General features: G+C 34.9%; 1 protein-coding gene across 8 annotated transcripts in view; it reads left to right on the top strand.

Annotated features, from left to right (window-relative positions):
• Positions 1-24,572, top strand: part of LOC105319791 (small conductance calcium-activated potassium channel protein 2) — a 64,154-nt gene that overhangs the window by 24,286 nt on the left and 15,296 nt on the right. For 7 of the 8 annotated variants that reach the window (XM_066086741.1, XM_034469702.2, XM_066086746.1 and 4 more), the window contains 3 exons: positions 6,577-7,860; positions 18,680-18,775; positions 21,584-22,005. In XM_066086741.1, the coding sequence (XP_065942813.1) occupies positions 6,994-7,860; positions 18,680-18,775; positions 21,584-22,005 (1,385 nt within the window). In that variant the 5' untranslated portion in view covers positions 6,577-6,993. Of the gene's footprint in view, positions 1-5,032; positions 5,174-6,576; positions 7,861-18,679; positions 18,776-21,583; positions 22,006-24,572 lie in introns of those variants that run through there. The other variant, XM_066086744.1, reaches the window with a different exon arrangement.

Below are 24,572 nucleotides of genomic sequence, written 5' to 3'. Positions count from 1 at the left end.
AATATTCAGTTATAATATAAAAAAAAATGAGCAAATGTGATACATACATGTAGACTTGTATTTTACACCAAAGGTAGATAACGCTAACATATACGGAAATAACCCTGAATAAATTCTGATACTTTCTTTAGCTTCAGAAAAACCATGCGAGTTACAATTGCCTTCCCATTTCATATCCCTCTACCACGAGGGAATTACAATGTACCCCCTCTACTTGTACCTTAAAGAGAAGTATTGTTACATGACCTTAGAGTATATTTGAAGGGTCAAGGTCAAATTGAATATGATACATCAAAACGAACACTAATTAAAATTAAGATGAAGCATTTTATTTACAACCGGTCGTGTGTTCAGTGCGATTGTTTTTGTAGCCTCATCATGTATTTTTGAATTCTGTCTTCCTATCGTATAGTGTTGGTCATGAATACCCTATAGATGCCGCTAGTACTTGTATGCCATATCTTCAATTAGCCCATTAAAGGACTTGTGGCCAAAGAAAGTCTCCTTTCCATCTTTAATTAGCCTCTTCTTTACAAACTAAGTCATCATGGTGCTATCAGAGAGGAAGTTAAAAATTAATACGTTGTTACTGATCAGATGACAGTGCATGTAATTATAGTTATTTACACTCTTCTTAAAGGATTAATCAAGCGGTAAATAAGATAAACATATAGCAAAAGTCGACGAACAGCAACACCTGGGTGTGTCTAATTACTTTACAAATAAGGGGGGTGAGTGTGGAGTTTAGAATTTATTTTATTTTTTGCATTCGTCCAAACAAATATGGACGTTAGGATTGAAAAAAAAAATCATTTATTCCCTACCATTGAATATTCAACGGTCAATGAAAATGACCGACAATTATTTTGAATTTGTTTCATAATTTATATTTAAACGCTTTTTAGTTTGCCATACGTTTTGAACTACAAAGAAAATTTAAATCTTTTAAAAAATAAAACACGTTCAAAGGAAACCCTTGCTTTCATGCTAGAGGCATTTTTTTTTAAAATCTTGGTTGTGAAAGCAAAGATTATGGATCCAGATTATCTTCTTAAGACACTTTTTAAAAAAAATCTCGGCTGCATTTCTTTCACTCGTTTGCTTGGTTCAAACATTTTCTAGATAATGGTCTTATATTTGAAAAAAAAAAATCGATCTCGGAACGAAAAAAGGAGCTACAAAATAGGGCAAAGCAAAACATATACGGATAATTAGGATTTCTTTAAATGTGACAGACTACAAAATTGTAGATCTAAAAATCAATATTCATACCCTTTTACTACCATGGTAACCACTTTTATGATAGAGCTACACTTATTGTTAGGTATAGCATGTATCTGTGAAAACAGAAATAAAAGAAAAACTCTTCTTTACAAAGCTTCTTCTAATTTTCCTTTATTTCTGCTATTGTTTTTTTTTAAATAGCTTTTTTCTCCAATGAGTTTGTTGTAGTGTGTTGCGGTGTTGCTTTAGTTGAGGTTTTTTAAAATTGTTTTTATAGCTTTTCTCTTTTTACTTAAAAAAATGCAATTAAACAATAAGTTTGGTGTAGGGTGTTGCGGTGTTGCTTTAGTGTATTTTTTAAAATTGTTTTTCATAGCATTTTTCTCCTGACTTAAAAAAATGCGATAAAACAATGAGTTTGTTGTAGGGTGTTCAAATTATCAAAAATTAGATTTTGTTGTGTTTTAATCTGTATATTTTACAACATTATAAACGTTAAACGTTTTAAGCTGATGATCTTCGGTGCATTGCATTGCCTGCAGGCCCGATTTTTATCCAAGCTAAAATCAATTGCATCAATTTATCTGCTTTATGAACATCCATGCAGGAATTTCCGAAATACAGGTAAATGCACGTACATATAGATGAACGAATGCAAGTACATTTAGATTTTCGTGTTCGGGTGTAATAATAAGTGTATCAGTACTGCCAACATGACTTTATACGGTGTGTGTATATATATATAATTATATACACGTGTTTGTATATATACATGGATGTTCATATATATATATATATATATATATATATATATATATATATATATATATATATATATATATATATATATATATATATATATATATATATATCACGGCCTTCGTATATATAAATGATGAAGATTACCTAATTTATAAATGATGAAGATTACCTAATTTCTGAAGCACTTTTAGTCTGATCTCTTGTGAGCTGATAACAAAAAGTACACGTTTTTGGTTCATATTGATTGACAACCCTGGTTCTGCTAATAAAACATCTAAAGAAGATCCTGGTTTGTCTAACGCGGTGCTTCCGGCACCAATGACAGCCGCTGTTATTGCGCGAGATTTCCGATATGAAATATGATATATTTTCATCAAGTTGGGCACACCTGTCGCTGATTATATTTTTTTTTCTTTTTGCTGTTGTCAGTCGTGAAAAAAAAAAGAATTACGCCGAGAAAAATCAATTTTTGGGGGGAGATAGTTTTCTTTTGGTATCAGAGAACTACTAAGTTTTCTACACATTTTGCATTAAAAAAATTGTAATGGAAACGCTCACGTCTCCAAACTTTCCTGTTTTGCTCAGTGTATCCCGTTTTTTTCATTTGAGGGTTGCCTCAACCCAACCTCGATCCCATTTCAAACAAAATCTTAAAAATAGAAACTGTAATAAATACATGTATGCTTTACCCAAAAAATCTTATTAACAGTTGAAGTTCAATTCCTGGAATCAAATTATATTTTGGGTGTTGTCTTGTATATGGCAAAGGCAACTAAGTACATCGATACATTATTTAACACCGTTGAAAAAAAAAAATCAAAGGTGTTCAAATGGTGGTAACTTATCGATGTGTACCCATTATGCACCTGGAAGGTAATTTCAAATCAGATCTCAGTTGTCAAGATTTGATGATGTCATTACGTCATCAGCACCTCGTCCTGGTAAAATTGTCGGAAGATTTTTTTTTTACTATCGCATTCAAGCCCCTGGCCAAGAAAAATCCCTCTGATATATTCTATCAAATCATCACCATACATATGCCTCACCAACTTCGACTTTCCCAAAATAGCTAACGCTGCGACAACTCAAAGCCGTGATTTCCTCAAAGTTAAATTAAGCGTTTTATTGCAGCACATTTTCTGCTAATTAAGGCTCTCTCCCCCGCCGAATAAAGACTTCAAGAACCAGCTATGTGTAAACAATTATTCATGTTAGAGTGCGCGCTCTTCATTTAGTTCAATAGAGTTCTAATGCGGGTTAAAAAAAAAGGCAGAAAAAGAAGAAAGGGCTCTCGGCAGGAACCTTTTATGTGTGCATTGTCCTCAAAAAACCAACTAATTAACGTAAAATTAGATTTTAACGAAGTTTTTTTGTGTTCTCTCTCCCTCTCTTTATTTTAACGGAGAGGATTTCTCTCTCTCCCCCCCCCCCAAAAAAAAAGAGGCCCGCGTTCTTTTGTACATATATATCTATGTTTAAAGCAAATCAATTCGCGGTATTATAATCCACAATTAAAATCCGATAAGCGGGAATCCTCGCTGGTTAAACAAAAGGGTAGGACTGAGGTTTGCCAATCAATAGCTTTATTAAACATATAAGGAATCGTGTGACGCGGCTATGAATTTTGATTCTGATAAAATAACGGCTTATACTTCATGTTATGATTGTCTTTTGATAATCGGGGCACATACGTATGGACACATTCTTTAGTCATGTTTTTGGGACAAGATTGCTTACAAAGTCATCAAGAGGACAGGGTTTTTCTTTTTTCATTTTTCTGTTTTTCATTTAAACTTCAGCGCGAGGCCTAAGCTGCAAAATTCCTTTCCATTATTTATATTAACTAAGTTTATGTTTCAAAAAAAAAAAAAATGACGGTTTTAAGGTAAATTCAAATCTGTTTTAAATGACATAACAATAAATATAAATAACAGGAAGTCTCCACTGCTTAACGATCAATTACAAAACTGGAACGAAATCTTCTACTCTGTTAAAGCTAAAACTGAGTCTCAGGGGACTCATTGGTTAAATATAAATTTTAGAAAATGGTAATATATGAATGGCTTGAAAAGTTTATTCCGAGTCCTGCTTGAGCGTTGTCGCTTTGAAATGATTACACTACATACATATATATATATATATATACATGTAGCTGAAAAACCAATGGTGCTAGTTCATCACTGCCCCCCCCCCCCCTCTCTTTCCCCCTCTCCCTGTCTCACACGCACCAAACTCATTCTTTAATAATTTAGGAAGTGAGCAATTATTTTGATAATGATCTATCAAAAATATATTTGTATATAAAATCTGCTCACTAGCTCCTAAGGCAAGTAGATTTACTTTGTATGAAAAACATGTTTTTCTTATTCTTTGGAGATTGTAAAATAATATTTTTTTGTAATTTGTTTCCCCCTCTATAAAAGTCCATAGCAAGAGATATGTAAACACATGTTATATGATGATAAAAGGGTATGCTTCCCTCAAGGCTGATTTGTGTTAGTTCAGAGTAAGGAAAAACAAAGAACAACATTAAGCAGAAAAAAGTCTTTTTGAAGTCAAAGAAAATGTAATGAGTGATTGAGCAAATTTGATTTCCTCCAAACCATTCCATCGTTGAACAAAGACAAACACGAGAAGAAGAAAAAAAATGACGAAGGCAAAATTTAAAAAAAAAGAAATCATTACAATTTTGCTTCCTCTACCCCCTCCCCACATGTTTCGAAAAAAGAAATCTTTTTTATTTCAATATATTGGTTCTAGTTATAATGATCAATGAGAACCGAACACCCGATGATTAATGGGAATATAGAAAAGGATTGTTATCTACAGGGCATCTTACCATATATTTTATAGAACATCTTAATTTTTGATGACTCCACAGAGATCGAAACATGATCTATGTATTTTAAAACCCTTGATACAGTCGGAATGAACATCAGAAGAACGATTTATTACAATACATGACCAACCCTTTGTAGTCCTAACCAGAAAAATAAGGGGTCGGTATCAAATTTAAAATCATGCCAAGAAGAACCGCTCTTAATCAAGATAAACGATTGAGAATTAATGGTTACATCCCCTGCGCTGACCTAAAATGTAAACGGATACGGTATTATATTCCGGCCTCAGTATAGGCATAACTGACTTGGTAAAGAAATATCTTAGTTACTAAAAGACCAGTATTCTGGTAAGTCTGCATGCTTATTTTTTTATACAGAAAGTTATTTATTTTATTGGAGAAAAGTTTATTAGTTTTTAGTTAGAACCATCCTCAATTTACTTTACCAAAATTAATTTTAGACGTATGGGTCGTTTGGTATTTCACATGAAGACACATGAAGTTCTTTTTTTTTAAATAGTATAATCTAATGCATTAAATCTGAGCCTTTGGTCTATGTGATAGAGACGAATTAACGGGTCATCGTCCTGCATGGAGAAAAAACAATTTGTGTTGAAATATTTAAATCTTTTGAATCGGCTTTTCACACCTATAAATAATATATAAATAAAAGAATTAATGTATAAACATACATTGACTGTGTAATATTAAAACCTCTAATGAAAAATAAGTTAATACTCAATGGAGAAATGTTCCTTTGAACAAGTCAATTTTTATGTCAAATGTTTTTGGCGTTGTTTCATTTTTTACTTTGTATCTTTGAATATTTATACAATCCTCTGCAAAAAAATCGGCACGAAGTCTTTCTTTGTCATTTCAAGTTGATCTGTTGTAGTGTAATTAAGGCTAAGTGAGTAATTCCCTTTAGAGTATGGTACTTTAAGGCGTACAACTAAACTATTCAAAGTGTAAAGATATGTAAAAAACGATTATCAAAGAAGAAGGGTTTCCGTGTTGTTGGGGGTGTTAATCTCCCAGGGTGGTCTATGCTTATTTTGATCTTTTACAAACTCCATACACGAAGTAGCAAAGAAATATTTTTCACCAGTAACAGAGAAAGAGAAAGTGAGTTAAAATTAAATTAAAGTTTTTCTTTAAAGCTCAAACGTAATGAACAAATCAGTAAAAAAAAGATGAAAAATACCACGTGATATAAAAACTATTGTTAGTTCAGTTATAGGAAAAGATGATTGCATGTAGTACATGTATAGTTAAATGCATCGACAGTCAATATATTCCAGTGCGCTATATGTCACATTGCAAAACAAAAATCATACTGATTGCGATTGACTTTTGCCTTAGTTATATATATATAATTGAAATATTTTCCCGATCTAATCGAACGTATGAAACATGTGGTATCAAATTGTTTCTTGAAATGTTGAGTTGGTATTCAAATATATATCAAAGCCAATGCCTCATCAAATTGTTTTCAAAACAACATCTTCAGGTGGTCCTTCTTGTTTCGTAACTTTTTAAAATTACCTAATCTTTGAATTTAAGTAGGAAGTTGCCATGTTCACTACACAAAATGCTTTTGGCTTCAACAAATATCAATCTCATTAAATCAAAGCTACGGGAAAGAGTGGACCAAAAATAACTATGTGATCTATAATTATTTCAACGCATTCAGCACGAAAATCTAGCACTACTTTGTATATGTACATAACGTTCTGATTCTTTCATTGTAGGGACAATCCAGTTGGCTTACATAAAATTTGATGTCTGTTTTCAACAACAACACCAACAAACTCCAGCGTCTAATGAGCAGACGTGCTTCTATCGTCTGCGTTCTTTTCCCGTGCTTCCATCATAAGTAACGATATATTTAGCTATATTTTGGCGCAAAACACACCGAGGTACATAACAGCTGGGTAATATTCAAGTAATTATTCACATTATAGAGCCATTTTACATGTGTTCGACTGTAATAGGTATTATCCTATAATTAAAAAAAAATTTTGATTAATTTGCGTGATGTCGAGAGAAGACAATGCGAAGGGAATGCTACGAGCAATGGTGTCACGCTCTCTTCCCCATTTGTCTACCTGTAGTGAATGACAGCTGTTGAATCGATATTTTGATTGAATTTTCCATCACATTTGAATATGTCAGCTCTCGTCATGGTCGAACCAGCCAATGAAAAAACACGTATTGATTCTACGGAGCAGCTAATACGCCAAGTGCCAGTAGCATTCGCGGATCCAAACGATGAAACCAGTGCAAATGTCAAACGTCCCAATTCATTGCCGAACAGCCTCGATAAACATTCAGAATGTCGTACTGAGCACAAGCAAAATGCCAAACTTTTGCAGGATTTAAAATTCCAGGAACATGGAGAAATTGACGGCCGCATTAATCAGGCCTACTCCTCACCTGACATCGAGTTACAAAATTATAGCTTTCAGGTAAACAAGAAAGTTGACCACGGCAGCCAAACAGACGAAGAAGTAGGTAAATACGATTCCCAGATGAGTCTTCAAAATACTTCCATTCCACACACGCGGTTGCCGCAAATAGATTGTGCCATCATCGCCGAAGAGGATACGTCGAGAAGCGTATTATTAGAGGATGGTGGGGGACGAGAAGAGGCGCGAAACAACAACAAAGCCACGAAGGACAACATCATTTCGGACATTGGTGCCGATATAATGAGAGTGAATGGGGCCATTGGTTCGTTTAAGCAGCTACAGAAGCCAACCTCCATGCAGTCACTTCCCACTTCCTCCAAAATGAGTTTTAATGACGAAACCGGAGCCGGTACGGCTCTAGTGGAGAAAGGTGATTCCGGAAAGTGTATGGACGATAAACAGAAAAAGGATAATAAACCGAATGCGGGGTATAGACTCGGCAAGCGGAAAGCCTTGTACGAACGGCGGAGGAAAATCTCCGATTACTGTCTCGTCCTCGGCATGGCCGGGATTCTGCTTATGATCCTGGAAACAGAGCTCATAATGGCCAAAGTTTATGTCAAGGTGAGTGCGATTTTGTTGGGGTCATCTTAAAGTCTGTTTTTGTTTTATGCTGTTGTGTGTTTTGATTTTGTTTAAAGGCGCCGTTATAAGTGCATAATATTTTTCGGTGTCGAGGCAAAAACATTGTTTGGATGCCGTTACGAACAGTTGTAGTAGGAGTCGATGATGATGAGTAACAAATTATGAGATCCCCCGCTTTTCCCTGTGCATGAACACATACATATCTACTTCGATGCACAAAGCATACTTCACGAAAATAATAGCGCTCCAAGCAATTACCCACTGTATTTGACTCAGCCCGTTGGCATAAATCCTCATCTGCACTCTCCCCAGGACAAAGATTTTAACTTTCCCCCATCAAACGACCGAGATGTTTTTTATTGTTTTTCATGCTGTGTTAAATATCATTTTATGATCTGTCGCATCCCACATGTCATTTTTTATATTAATTCTGACGCTACACGATTTGTCTTTGTATCGGAAGTTTTCCCAATTGTGTCTGTATATATATATATATTTTTAATTTTCCACAAAAGACCTACAGGGAAACGAGGAACTGTCAAAGACACGGGCTCAGGTGTTCTTCGTTAAGTAAATATGCTGCTCACTGCATTGAGCCATCATGTGTCTTGGCACATGTGCCTAAAATTAGCCTTTCGTTTTCTATCTTTCATGTGATCCTAGTGGTGTGTTTGTGCATTGTTTTCATCTTCATCTGTCATTTATGTGTCGTGAGAGATAACAAAAAAAAAACCTCACATAACCTCCTGTTATCATATTCGGGGGGATGATGAGATGTTATAGATATTGAAGAGAAGGGGAGAGGAGAAGGATTCAGAGAGAGAGAGAGAGAGAGAGAGAGAGAGAGAGAGAGAGAGAGAGAGAGAGAGAGAGGAGAGAGAGAGAGAGAGAAAAGGGAGAGAGAGAGGGATATATACACCCAGAAAAAAACCTGCCATTTTCATTAACCGCACGCAGTTGCTGAAACAGACATAGTGTGCCGGGGGCTTGGGTCTCAGCGGGAGTTTTGTGTTCCACGTCATCATGGCAATTAACGCTGATCAACTTCTCCTGACGGCGACATCGTAGGTGAAATAAACATATTCCTTATTATGTAAAACACAGTGAAAAAAAATCAAAAACCAGAGAGCGTTCAAAAAGCGAGAAGAATGTTAAGAGAGGGAAAAATCGTGCTGTATCTTGTCCGGTATCGGCAGAGTGTACTTTAATTAACCGTTCGATGTTTCAAAAATAAAAGAGTTGGCTCGGAGGATTGAAAATTGATTTGTTTTAATGAATACTGTTTTAATGTAAATCCGGGGCTAATAGCTGATTCTCATAGACGTTAGTCAATTGATCATGCGGGTCACTGATTTTAATGTTCAACATGAAACGGTTTTGAGTTCCATTAGGGAATACAGTTTCATATTGAACTAAGCGGCCAAAACAGTCCGTCATTGTCATATTAGACAACACATATTTATCAAATGTTTAATTGAGTCATAAGCATATTTGTGAATGTCCATGCCACTTAATCATTCAAAAAAGAATGAAAGGAAGAGGGTTTAAATTGTTTTTTCGATATACATATTTAGGTTATTTCGATAATTTAAGCGTGTCGTGTTTCATTTGAAAAGTGCACTTACATAAATGTATGATTATCGAAGCGATTCCAATGTACGTGATATCAACATAATATTACCAAAAGAGCTTTTTCTCAAAAGACTCCCTTCTTAGTTAATCTACTTCCCTTTGAGCAAGAGCAGCCAGAATGCTCCTACAGCATGCATGAGACTCAAAGTCAAATTGACGACTGTTTCGTCAGATGTTTTGCGAGCCTGAGAGAACAGAGCAATTAGTCAACTATACTAAGATAATGCATAATTTACGAACTGATAGTTTCGTCACAGGCAGATAAAAAAAAAAATTCCATAAAGAGCCAATAGAGGTTCCTCTTGAAGCACAACTACGTCACTTTCTAGAATAAATGGCAAGTTTTCACAAAAATTTGAATTATTTATCAACTTTTTCCCCGCAGTGGCACAATGGTACTCTGTTAAGTTGACTGTACATTTCTCCATGTGCGTTGGGATTTGAAACGGAGTATTCTACTTTGGAATTGAACAAACGAATTTGAAATCACAATCAATGGATTTGGTGGAATGAAAAAAGATTCTCGATTCCATATTTTATGCTCGTTAACCAATGTTACATATTAAATTGAAATAAGGCGAATCGTATACCCCCTCCCCAATTAAAAAAACCAAAACAATACTCCAGATATTTCAATGTTTTTCCTATGATAATTATACTTTAAAGTAATGATTTAAGTATAGGTGGATTGGGTTTCTAGTACAAATAATAAAATGTTTAGTTTCTAGCTAGGGTCATTTAAAGCATTTCACGGATAAATTGTTATAGATACACACGGCTTTTTGTTTAATTCAGATCAGATTATCTAAGGTTGTAATTTTTTTTGAAAAAACACGAACCTTAAGATTTTTATCAGAAAAATGATTTCTTGTAAGATAACATTTTGTTGATAAATCGATGACAATGTTTGAATGCACATGAAAGAGGACACTAGGAGATGGTACGAAAATCGTTAGTTTGATGTTGTTTCGAATATAAGATTTTCCATTTAAATGATGAATAAAAAATTAATAAAACAAAAATTAAGAGATATCACTTTCAAATTTTTTTGGCTCAAAAATATCTGACATCGATATCTGACTTTAGTTGCATATATTGTTGTATATGTCTCTCGGTTGTTTAGCTTGTTTGGTGGGGGGTTTTTTTTTGGGGGGGGGAGGCAGTTGGTGGAGAGAGAGAGAGAGAGAGAGAGAGAGAGAGAGAGAGAGAGAGAGAGAGAGAATATTAAATGCATAATTTGTTTTACATATATGTATGCTTATCTCTAGCGTTCTGAGCCACAATTAATGTTTATATTCGTCTGCAGCCCACCCGGATTTGTACGAGATAAAAGTTTCGATTGTAGGTGTTGATACATTGTGCAAATCATAGTTCTGATTGATAATTGTTGGGTGTTTAAAACCCCGTATTCTTCTGTAAATCGAAGTCCAAATGGGGTTCATATCCCCCCGGGGTCTCCATTTTTACGACGATCGCACAAATTAACAACAATACCAGTTTTCGATATCAAAACTGTAACCTTTTTTATCGAGCTAATGGCGTCCTTACTTGAGAAGAAGATTCATCAGTCATGAACCACGGTTTATCCGACGATTCCACGGAAATTCTCTTATCGGGAAAAATATTCCAGAACACGAGAATACCACAAAAGGCCTATGACCTTGTATTGTACCCAAAACAATAGCCGCTGGTTTTAATGGTCGCCAAAATCGTTTAGTGTTACGTGTTAACCGTCTCTTAATTGTTTAGACGGATTAATTAATCAACCGATGTTCATCAAGCCCTTAGACGAGCAAACGTAGGCTTGGTGTGTTATGCAGCAGTAAACTTATGTATGTTACCTTTGCGAGCTTTCTAAATGAGTGGGAAACTTTGTACACGTAATCTTTATAGGATTTGGTAGAATTACGGCATTGACGAAACCAGCTTAAATCTGAACAGCTCACTCTACCCCACCCAGTAGAAAAGGTTAATAAGAGGGAGAAAAAAAACCTAATCAGATTTTGATTGCAGTCGAGTTCTGACTTATGAATATATACACCAAATCATCGATAACAAGCAGCAATCTACATGTATGTATACATGTGTCCGTAGTTCATTGTCATCATGCCATGCATGTTCGGGAAGGATGCCTCTGATTAATAAATCTTAAGAGAATGTATATACCTACTTTTACAATTTTCATCATTTGTCCTGCATGCACACGATGTCTAGTTTTTGTAGCTAGACTCAAGTTTTATAACATTATTAACGTGAATCCTAACCATTACATCATCATTGGAGGCCGCTTCTAAGAAACAAGCATTACTTTATTTTTTCCATTAAAAAAAATAACATTAAAAAAAAATCTGCCAGCTATTTAAAACAAGAGTAGAGTTAGAAATTCGTGTACCCCAGATTTACACAGGGCATCTAGGTAAAATATCCCCTCAAACCCCAAACCAACCCCTCCCCCATCACTCCAAAATTTCTCTCAACAACTCCAAAATTTCTCCCAATCACAAACCTGATTCCATTCAAAGCATTTGGTGTTATTAATTTAGCAACTTTGCAAATTACAAGTCAGATTTTATCGTTTTATTGGACTGTACAACCTAATAGTATCATTATTACAATAAGTACCTATACTTAGCGTTTCCCCTGAGGTGTAAGGTGAACGTCTTACCGATTTTCTGGAAGGGACGCCATATTTATGCTTTTGCAATTGGCCTAAGTGAACCCACACGTTTCTGTTATCTGTCCTGTCTCGATGAAGTAAAAATAAACCTAACAGCTGATTGACTTTGACTAATGAAAATGAAGACTGTGTGACTGATTAAAAAGAAAATACTGATCATCCTCAAGATGTCATGACTATGTAATTAGAAAACCCGACTTCAGCTTAGAAATATAAAAATCAATAGGATGGCCATTTGATAAACTACATAGTATTATACATAATTAGAATATCTACAACTACAATTATTGAATCACTGGCCATGGTATCTTTTTACTTCTTTTGTTAAACTCTTAATTAAATTTAAAAAAAAACCACAGGAATTCTGTGTCTTTATTTACAACTGACTGACTCGTCAAACGTTAAAGCCCCATTGCTTCTCTCTCAATGAATAAGTACACGTATTATGGTACACATCCATAATTAAACACTTTGCGAGCAGGCTTTCTCTGGCCCAATCTCCGACCGGTGCGGAATCGAGTGCTCTTACTGTCTACAGACACAGTATAAACTCTATAATAATTCCCATTTTAGGAATCCCATAAAACACACCTCATTTAGAGCGGTTGGGCCGGTAATAGGCGAACCAATATCCACAGAGTGCTGGCGATCCCTATACAAACACTATCTAGAGGTTCAATGAAGTTGCCGATAATTGTTTTGTTTTGGTTTTTCTCGAGTCGGTTCAGTCAGTATATATTCGTTCATATGTGCATATAATGGTACAGAAATCCTAACCATAATATTCTCATTCTCTCTCTCTCTCTCTCTCTCTCTCTCTCTCTCTCTCTCTCTCTCTCTCTCTCTCTCTCTCTCTCTCTCTCTCTCTTGCTCCCCCTCTTTTTTTTTTTTACATGTAAATAAAAAAAAATGAAATCGAAATTCGCTTTCTTTAAATAAGTTGTAAAAACAAGTGCAAAAAATTTCACGACGCTAAAAATTCAAAGGGGAATACACCCCCTCCCCCTTTTCCCACTAGTAGAGCGCGCGCATCAGGTGTATCTCCGATAAATCCGCCGACGTTTAGTACTGCTCCTGGTCGACGGATCTTCATTGAATCTGACAGGTACTTGCATACAGACACAGACCTCCTGAAGTCAACCACCGAGAGAGAGAGAGAGAGAGAGAGAGAGAGAGAGAGAGAGAGAGAGAGAGAGAGAGAGAGAGAGAGAGAGAGAGAAAGAGAGAGAGAGAGAATGTTCAACATTCATGATGCATAATAAAACCGATTGCAAAATGCAAAGTAAAAGTACAATGTTTCTTTTTTTTCAAAAGGCCAATGATAAGAGCTGCATACAATTGTGCGGGGGAGTTGGATCACAGAAGGCTTAATGTTCTAGCTTTGCTGCACAGGGGCGCGCGAGATGCGCTGCACACAGGATTCTCTGCGGCAGTTTTTATGCAAATTATGCCAGCGCACTGCAGCCAATTTAACAAAGTAATAACCACAACAATTATTTCGTCAGCCACACAAATTGAAATTGCAGCATATTGTGCCTCCATCATCTACTAACTTTCATCACCATTCGAGCTCCCCATTATCATTCTTCCTAATAGTCTAATATAATACACGGAATTGTTTCATCCCGGCCACGTTTGATAACGTATCGGTGCCGAATTTGGCATCACTTTCACCTTACGTTGACCTCTATGCAATGTCCTTGCAAAGTTGCAATGGATGTAATTGTTGATGTTGTTGGGGTTTTTTTTTTAAAGAAAAAACCCCCATTGAAAATAATATGATTTTCTTCAAAAGTATATTTCATGCATTGCACATACTTAAAACTACACAATTACGTAATTTTTTCCAAATTTTTTTCCTTTTTTTTCAATGACATAAGATAAAACATGTGTTTAGTGTCCATAGTTAAAAGAAAAAATGTCACAAAGCGTCCAGACGCTGACAGTATCCATGATTTCATCTGATAAAGCTTGTCATCAAGGAGTTAAAGACAGATATTGTTATGCCCATACATGGTAAAAAGATTTGTCTTTTCTTTTCCCCTATTACTGATCAACCCTTTGATCTGCAAAATTAGAACAACCCTATGAAAAATCCATCGCAACCATAACGTATATAAGCTCTACAATTACAAAAATTGATCCCTTGTGCCAAACCAAAGTTGAAATGCAACACAGAAATACAGACTGTTACAACAGTATATAAACAATTGTGTTACCCCCCTCTCTTTTCATATATCATAGAAACAACAAATAGATGTGGAGCATGAAAAATATTAACCTATCTGAAACATCGGTTCCATTTCACCTGCAACAGTTCAAAGGCTTACCGACTTCATTCACTATCGATTCTACTTTAATACAAGTAATTGCATTCCATCATCTTTTTCATTTTTATTCTGTGTGTTTTGCACTATGAATTGTTTTTATATAATTTCCGAAAACGTCTCCCATTCTCCTATTGCAAACAGAGGGGGGAAAAGGGAGCAAATTGTAATAGAATTTGCAGACTTAAGTGTTAACGAAATTTGTGAGCATCTATCGCGACCCAGTATCTGATCTGTCAGACTAGAAGAAATTTCCCCAAGGCGCAAATTAAGTTTCTGGAACGTGATATCTTTAGATTTGACCACTCCATTCGTGCAATATCTCCTGTCCAACGCACGAGAATGGAACTTGATAATCATTAATTGTGAACACAATGGCGCTGTGACTGATTGAGAGTGATTACAAGTATTTGTCATGAGCGACTCTTGACTTCCATTATTCCTCAGTATAAAGCCATAAAGACATGGCGGCGAGCGGGTATATTGATTTTCATTGGCTACAGAATTTTCTTGCTGAAAATAGCGCGGGTCTTTAGAGACCACAGTCGACACCTTTTATGGACGAATTAATATTTGATTGAGGAGACTCGTCAGGGCTGCAATGTGTATCCGAGTGTTTCTGTAAATTTATTGCCGACATCAGGTTTTGTTAAAATCGTTCATTAACTTCCCATTTAAACCTGTAAACCGTATCATCGGACAGGGAAATAGCTTTCAAAAAAACCTTAAGAAATCTATTTCAAAGAGTACACAAGAAATTATTTAAACATTGACCAAAACGACAAACAATTTAGAATCGATACTTGTCTATTGCTACCCTTTAATTTTTTTCATATTAGCAGGACTAATGCTATATCATTTAGAATCGATTTCATCTCGGTTTGTTTGGGGGACAGTTACCCCCGGGAAATTATATGAAAGTCGTGCAAAAACACTTAATTAATCCCTGAAATAGAATTTAAATATTTGCAAACTGTATATAGCTTTTTTCATGATAGCTGGTATAATTTCTTTTTAATGTGAAGTCTATCGAACGAGGCCTTTCCGTACATATCGGGGGTTTCAGCGTCATGTTTAATAACGCACCATAAAGCACTTGACTTGAGTATGATCTAAACACGTGATTTTTACCATTAACGAAGGAAAACAATTTGAAAGCAACTGTAGAAAACGTGTGAGTAGGCATAGAATTAAAAATAAGAAAGTATTTGATATTATTAATTTCGCTATTTATTTTACAAATTGTCTGTAGATATTCTTTCGCAAAATGTGCCTTTCAAAAGCAAAATCTTGCTTTGTTCTATTATATGAGCTATATTCGACAGAGAAACACAGACAAGATTTTGACACAAATTGAACTGAATCTCTATAATAAGAACATCCAAATACCATAGAAACAGAAACACGTACATTCTACATGTTTTTGAATATTATAAGGTTCTTGTCTGATTTGTTCAGTTTATCCTCAAACCGCTTAGTTCTTGTAATTGTTATTATACCTTATAATTGAGGGTATTATTTTTGGCACGTAAAACCATCTGTTTTAAACAAGAAAGATGATTTGTGATGCAACAATTGTTGGCCATCTGTTGGCAGCTTATCATGTCATCCAGGTATATATTCAAAAAATGTCTGACGGGTTTTTCATTTTAACAGCGGTATTTTTTTTTAAGTTGAAATCCCAAACTATTGGACATTCGAAAGCCAAACATGTTATAAGCTTCATATGTGGATTAGAGAAGGAGAATGGTAATCGGTAAATCGGTAAAACGAACACATAAAACCCCCGCACTGCACCTGACCTGAAGAAAAACCCTTAAAGTAACAGAGTTTTTCTGTCTGTCGAGACATATATATTAGACAAAAGTCCAAATTGTACTGGAACCTTAGTTCTTAGTTGTTTTCGTAGTTTTTGTTCTTACTTAAGACCTCAAAAAATTCTAATTTCCGTTTCAACCTCCAATTCAAAGATGCAACTCAAATATTTATGTATCTCAATCGATTTGGTTTCATTCCCTCCCCCATTGCTTGGCACATTTATCTTTCAACTTTAAACAACGCTTTCCGTTCAAGTTTTTAAACACACTATTTAAGGAGTTGTCTTTATACATTACTAACACAAACAAAACTTTAATTGACTACAGTTCAAGTGGAAATATGGATTTTCTTTTATTCCATCGGTAAATACTAAGATATTTCTACGTTTTTGTAGAGTAAATCAAACTGCATTACACAGATGAAAGAACGGACTTTGGTTGCAGATTCCGGGGGTTTTTCTTTTATGATCTTTACACAGTTGATGAAATATTTGTTGAGCAGTTCAATATTAATTTTGTAATTGGCTTTTTATTTGACGGTAACGTATGACGCACGTTTCTGCTTCTTCCTTGGGTTTACTAAGATTAAATATTTAATTTCGTTAAGCACTTGGTCATTTTTTTGTTTTCTTGTTTGATGCTTTGGAAATAAAACTGATGGCAGATTGATTTTCGATACTGGGTTGAATTCCCTAATTAATTCTTAAATATACCTTTTTTCTGATTTACATTGCATCTTCTTTACAATGTACATGTAATACGTGTTTTCAAACTTTAAGCATTTATTTGTGTGTGCCCACTGGTAAAATTGGATAAGGAATTTAGATCCATGATGACCATGATGATATCTGTTTAAACGTTAACAGTCATTCGCCTACTAGGCTTAACCTACTCAATATCTGTAAACATGCACTCTTCAATGTTACACCCCCCGCCCCCTTCCCCCCGAAATGCATCCAGTTGAATTGTTTTGCGTGATGGACAATTTTGATTGCCATCAAGATCAGCGATATTGTGAAAAGTGTTTTTTTAAAACATTTTTGTGGCAGTTAGAATGCGCTTGTAAGTCATAAAGTCATATATCCAGGTCTCACGAAACAAGACTAGACCAATAAACATGCACGAGTTTTATTATTACGAGACACTGTGTTTATGGTTAAATCTTTAAACGATACTGCCAGCGCTGGTAAGCTTGATAATGCAAATAAATGTTTGTTTTTTATATTCTGATTTGCTGTCGATTTTGTCGATTTAGAAATAGTTTCTGTAATTTTGAGGGATTCGTGAATTTACCAATTTTTCGTATCTTCTTCGTATCATCTTGCTGATTATTTATTGTTCTTTGAAGGTAAAAAAATTGAGACAGAGTTGTCGTGCGTTTTCTATTCCATTTAATAAGCATGAAATTGTACATAATTATAATTTATCAAGACACATATTAAGTTATTTTGTTTCACATTCGGTTTCTTTGAAGCCCAGATTTTCCTCTTTGGTCCCAAAAGTAAATGAAGAATTCGCGTGCGTAGAAACCGTCTGCGTGCACTGTTCTACTTTTGTCTGAACTCTTTGATTAGTAATCTGTAATTGTAATAAGCATATTAGAACGAAACATGTTCATTTCCTTCCCCAAATGGAAAAATCGTTTCTGGTCCAACCTTATCTACTTGGGGTCAAATAAAAGATTTAGTAAGACACCAAAAAACGTCTAAGATACATGCACGCAATTTGTCGAAAGGAACACTGATTTTTTTTCTTCTTAAGAATGGCCCCCGTCAATCATGCGATTCTCATCAAGTTATGCATAGTTTCTTGTCAATCTCTGGTTAACCTATTATTTAATCAGAACCAGAGAGTCTACGATAAAGAGCATCAAAGACTGACGAGTCCAAATTATTAAATCCAGAATCGGAGACCGTTCGATCCAGCTATTTCCGGTATGGCGGCTGTGCAGACATAATTGAAAATCAGAACTGCTGAAACATAGGGTTTCTTGACAAGCTACCTTGGATGTACTGTAATTACTTGATGTTTTGTTTTATAATGTTGTTTGATAGGATGAAAGCGGACTTTGTCTCATTAAAATGACCATGACAAGCTATGATCCCTTTTAAAAACGTTTGCATCGACTCCTACATAGTTTTTTTATTCGAAAAAAAACCCACAATACTTTTTTTGGTGAGTGACTTAAATCATGCAAATTTATCAAAAGGCAAAAAAAAAAACCAAGAGGATTGTACCTAAGTATCATGTCATCTAAGCATTTGAATGTGTCAATATGCAGTAAGATGTCAGATTCATCTCCAGTTTAACGCGATATATACTTGAGAACTGGTTTCTATTTTCAGGACAGTTATTACTCACTGGTGTTGAAGGCCTTCATCTCTCTGTCCACTTTTTGTTTGATTGGTCTTATACTCGCCTACCACGCCGTCGAGATTCAGGTACGTCTTTATTTTTTTTCTTCTAAAAATTAGTAGTTCTCTCTCTTTCTCTCTCTCTCTCTCTCTCTCTCTCTCTCTCTCTCTCTCTCTCTCTCTCTCTCTCTCTCTCTCTCTCCTCTTTGTTTTATTGTTGTACAAGTGCAAAGGCCTAATTCCTATCTCCCGGTACATTGTACATGTACACATGTTACAAGAATATTACACTAGGTTTTATCTCTCATAATTATCACGTTAAGTTTAACACTTTAAAAACGAAAAGAAAGAGGGAAAAGAGAGCTGCAGATTATCAGAATGTATGACGAGGGGGAGACAGAAATTGTCATTCATGAAAATGAAATAAACATAATTAAATGAACAATTTCCGGATCTGCTTCTAGTAAACATGTTCTGGTTTTCCTCATGTAGCTTATGATTGCAAATGAACTATTTGCTGATCATGTGGTACATACCTCAGTTACCATTACGCTTGTAGTGCTTTAGAAACCATAGCCTACTATCTGTGTTGTAAGAGCTTTGAAAACATTTACAACTGTACAGATACTAGTAAATGCAGCTTATAAAATATGCTTCAATTGACGTATTTTGGACGTTGGGTATGGGTAGTGGGTTAACATTCCTTGCAATACCCGTAACACTTCTCACTGATGACGTAATATTTTGTTGTGCTCTCTGGATGACGCCATTTTATCTTGAGTAGATTAAAGTAAGTACCAGCAATGAATTACGTTTTGAACTTTTTGCTTGTATCACTGTGAGATCAGCGTTTGCGCTTAATAAAGAGGAATGAAAATTGCGAACTTGGCTAATTAAAGTTTATATATGAACTTTTATATGAGTTTCAAACGGCATATTGCTGCATAGACGCCTTACCAAATGCATAGAAGCCTTACGATATAGGGCGTTCTTTCCTTTATGTTTTGCATTTTGACAGGTTTTAAGAATTTTTCGTAAGCCATGAAAGAATCTAAATTAACGCCAGTAGATATGATTTCCTAAGTAAATATGTACTACTCTGCAACATTTGGTAATTCTTAAAAGTATTTTCTGGTATATTATAACAAGCTCTCAAGATTGTGACGCCTTGCTATCCATATCTACACATTTACTTGCGAAGAAAGCTCTTTTTGGGGGTTTTTTATGCTTGCATATATATATATATATCACTCGCACTTATTTTAGCTATTTCTAACACTTTTTAGGCAAACTGCTTACGTATACTGTCTCGTTGTATAGCTTTACATGTAATTTATCCTCAGGCTGGTTGTTTAAGATGGATATACAATAGTAGCAATGTTGTCATTTAGTTGTTCCCCCCTCCTCCTCTTATCATTTTACACAATTGCTTAAAGCGACACCGTTGTATTTTGAACATCTATGACAATGCATTCAGTTGAAATTATATGCGATTTCTTTTCAGTTCAACTGTAAGTACGGTATTTCTTAGCGTTTGATCACGTGATGTTGATTCAAGATAAGATCACTTCCGCTATGAGGGCGAGGCGGAATCCTTATTTCAATAGAGCAGCAGGCATTAATTGTAGACGATTTGTAGTTGTACTTTTATGAAAAGTTACGGTAACTGGTAATAGATGGTAGATCCTGTCTTCACCTGGTACAGTTGAAATTCGATTCATTATCCTAAATGAAATACAGATAAACACATTGTGGAACATCTATTTGACGTTTATGGGAAATTTGCGAATTGAATGCGTCATTTATGTGAGACATTTCATAATGAATTGTCGAAAGGGCCTGGGGCTTTTAAAATTTCTATCATCTATATAGATTTTAACAAAAATAGCTACTGAAATTGCCAAAATAAATTTTACAGTGTACACAACCCCCACATCTTTATTCTATCAACGATGGAAAATAGCGGTTATTAATTTGACACTAGCACATCTTCCTAAGACACGATGGTCAGAAAGGTATTATATGAATGGCACATAATTTGTCTGTAAAGCCAATTGCTGATGTTGCCACTTATTTAAAAAGGCAATTTTTACCGCAAGGCTACATCGATCTGAAATAAAATGAGCATTTGCAGAATAGACTTTTACGATAATTTCCCAGAAGTCCGTGGTCCCACAATCGACATCTTTGCAAAAATTTTCGCCATAATACCGTTCAGTAATTGCTACTGTAATATAACGATTTCTGTTGATAAGCACGAGCTGATCATTTGTGATAGGACGTATTAAGCCAAAGTTAGGCACTTGCCTTTTGGCCATTTAACCAGATTCGCCAAATTAACCCCAAGTTATTATCACAATTGGGCTTGAGTGCGAGTTTCGAAACAAGTGGATTTTGAAACTTTCAAACATAGAAATCTACATGATTGTATTTATATAGTTTCTTGATTAAAGGTTTTTATAATCAAGCTATACCTGAATTTTGTTAAGAATGGAAAGAACGAAGAAAATTAACAGAATGAAATGATATAAATACTGACTCAGTCTGATTGTGATACCAATAAAAATGTTACCAAAATATATTTAGTCAAAGCATACAGTAAAAATCGTTCAACTATTGAAAATTGAAACTTTCGATTCGGAATTCTGATTTAGAAGCAAGAGAGAGGTCGTTCTATCGGTATAACACATGCATTCTCAAAATATTACTGTGGTTTTGTTCCAATAATGTATTTAAACAATCTGTTTATTAAACTACATTTAGAAAACTAGAATTGATTGTACATATAGATGAAGTAACAAATTACTTATTAACAAGTTGTAGTTGTTTATTAACCTTTCTTTATAATAAATTGAACTCCTTACGAAAACAAATCTAATTTCTCTATTTAAATAGTTGTTTGCCATTGACAACTGTGTGGAAGATTGGCGGATCGCGATCTCATGGAAGAGAAGTTTCCAACTTAGCCTTGAAATCCTCATCTGTGCGGTCCATCCGATTCCAGGGGATTCTTTCTTCTTCATATGGAAGACGGAACTCTACGATGGGCAGACTGTGAGTGAAGAACCAGTCCCTGTGGATATACTTCTATCTATTCCAATGTTCATGAGACTGTATCTCATCGCCAGGGTTATGTTGCTCCACAGTAAACTATTCACGGACGCTTCCTCGCGGAGTATAGGAGCGCTGAATAGGATTAATTTTGATACACGTTTTGTGTTGAAAACTTTAATGCACATTTGCCCAGGGACTGTGATGCTTGTATTTACTCTTTCTATGTGGATTATCACCAGTTGGTTACTACGTGCCTGCGAAAGGTAAACTCAACTTTGAATCTTTTTTTCTTTCAAGTACAAACCCGTCTTCGCTAGCCTAGGGGTTTTTTTGTCCACTCCGCTCCGAAGTGGACCAAAAACCCTTGGCTAGCGAAGATGGAGCAAACCGTATATAGTAAACTTCACAGGATGGACCTCTGCCATTCAGTTAACTGAAATGTGACTGAAGGGTAACTGAAAGGTGACTGAATGGCATAGCTGTGCCATTCAGTCACCTTTCCAGACATTTCAGTTAACATTCAGTTGACTGAATAGCAGAGGTTCATCCTGTGCTTTTATCTGCAAAGTAACCCTTTGTTAAATAGTCACCCTAATGCAACCAGCACCCCAGGCTCCGACCCCCCTGGGCCATGCACTAAGTCACTTGACATATAAAGTACATATAAGCAGCAAAGCAGGGGAATTCATGTTGTGTTTTTCTAAATGTTACATGTACATACTGTTGAGACATTCAACCAATTCATTTTTATTATTCATGTGAACTCATCGACATTAATGGCGGCTTCCAGTGCTGACAACATTTCGACGCTAATGAGAACACGACTTATATATCGAATGCTCGTTAACATGTAAAATCATATAATTCATTTGGTTGATGAAAAGCATTTATTATTTAGGTACATGATACTTGTAAGTGATCAATAATTAATATATACTATATTATCGATATTTAAAGTTGACATAGCAAGAGGTACTTAGTGTATGAATTTATTCGTGTAGAGAGAACAATCTTGTTAGAATAAAATGGTATTCCTTATGATTTTTCTTTATATTACCTTGCCTACTTTGGTCACCATGGCAACAAATATATAACAATGCTATTTCTGAGTTTTATTTTCTAGAATTATCACAGCTATATTATGGTCAGAATAGGGTTTTTTCCCCCGAGTATTTGATCTTTTTATCAACCAGCAAATTTGACGTTTTAATCCGGTCATGCTTTTTCTTGGTTTTGTACCGTATAAAAAGTAAAACGAATGACGAGAAAATTTGGGTTGATGATTATTTTTTGTAGAAGAAGTGATATTATTTCAGTTTTCATATATTGCTGTGCGTAAATGCATGAAATGATTTTTTTTGCTGCGTTCTCTTCGACCGCAAATAAGAATAATGAAAACAAATCATCAATTTATTTTTGGCACTAGTATCAAATTGGTCGTATGCATAGTAACCGCAGCTAATCAAGTATGGTCCATACAATTACACAATACTCTTGCTTTAAATTGCTGGAGATGAAAACGACATCGGACAGAGCACTTCCGTCTACAATTTTAGTTTTGGATTTTTGGAAAGAGAAATTTTGATAAATTGCTGTGGTGGATTTTCCTCTCTTATTGAATAACGTTCATTATGCTAAACCAATTTCCAATTCGATTCTAGCCACAAAGAAGTTTTATTAATCGGCAATTGCCTCCGTTATAATTCAATCTTCCATCACAGTTTTTACGCGATGTTGCCATCACCTTTAAATAACAGAATGTGACAAAAATTGATATCTTGGACATTCCCTTTTGAATGTTAGGTGTGAAATGGGAAAAATGCTTGCCTTCGAGAGATCAACGAAATTTTAAAGCTTTTATATTGTTTGGAAATCTTTTTGTTTTGTTCCTATTTATGTAGATTGCAAGTGTTTGAAAAAATTATAAAATTAATTTAAGATTTTTAATCTGTCATCTTTATTAAATTCAATAATACTTAAGAGTATTTCAATACAACTACTTTTGATTTAAGCAAAAAATAGACAATATTTGCATGAAATTGATATTTTCCTGGCAGTGCGAAATATTTGCAGTGTTTATTATACATTTGTAAGTCATTTCCGGTCCGCATATTAAAACATCCGGTGTCCATGTAGGTTTCAGCACGAAATCCTTAACATCTAAACATATATCGACATTTGAAGTCAATTACTGTCTTTCTTAACATTTAAATATATTCCTACCGGAATCGACGAAAGGTTTTGTATTTGTTATTTTAAAATTAAAATAATGGATAATCTGAAAAATATACTAGTATATTTAAAAACCCAAAGAATTACTATTTAGGTTTTTAAGGTATATATTTTTTAGATTACCATTATGGTTTCCCTAGTTTACTATAATATACGTTGTATTACATCATCTAGTATATTCATTTACCAATTTTAAGCGCTTGATAAATTTGAAATCAAGTGCTTGGGTTTTTTTTTCTCCTTTTAGTGAAACAAAACTTTCAGATTACTTTTAGTAAACATTATATAAATAGTGCCTGTTTGGGAGGGTAACAGTTGAAATTGACACCCCGAGAAAACCATTGTCAACCGACGCGAAGCGGAGGTTGACAATGGTTTTCGAGGGGTGTCAATTTCAACTGTTATCCTCCCAAACAGGCACTATTTATTTTGTTATACTGAATGTCTTTTTTTAAATTTTTAAGAAAATTTTACTGCTTTTATATAGGAATAACGTGAATTCTACAGCGAACCGTACGCGCATAATTTTCGCGCATGTAACATTTTTTAATGTTACTTGTTGCCAAGTGCGTTGCTAACGCTGAGGGTAATAGTAAAT

Source organism: Magallana gigas, chromosome 6 (genome assembly GCF_963853765.1).
Source record: "Magallana gigas chromosome 6, xbMagGiga1.1, whole genome shotgun sequence".
NCBI lineage: Eukaryota > Metazoa > Mollusca > Bivalvia > Ostreida > Ostreidae > Magallana > Magallana gigas.
Note: the sequence above shows the minus strand (reverse complement) of the source record. Positions and strands in the feature narration are given on the sequence as shown.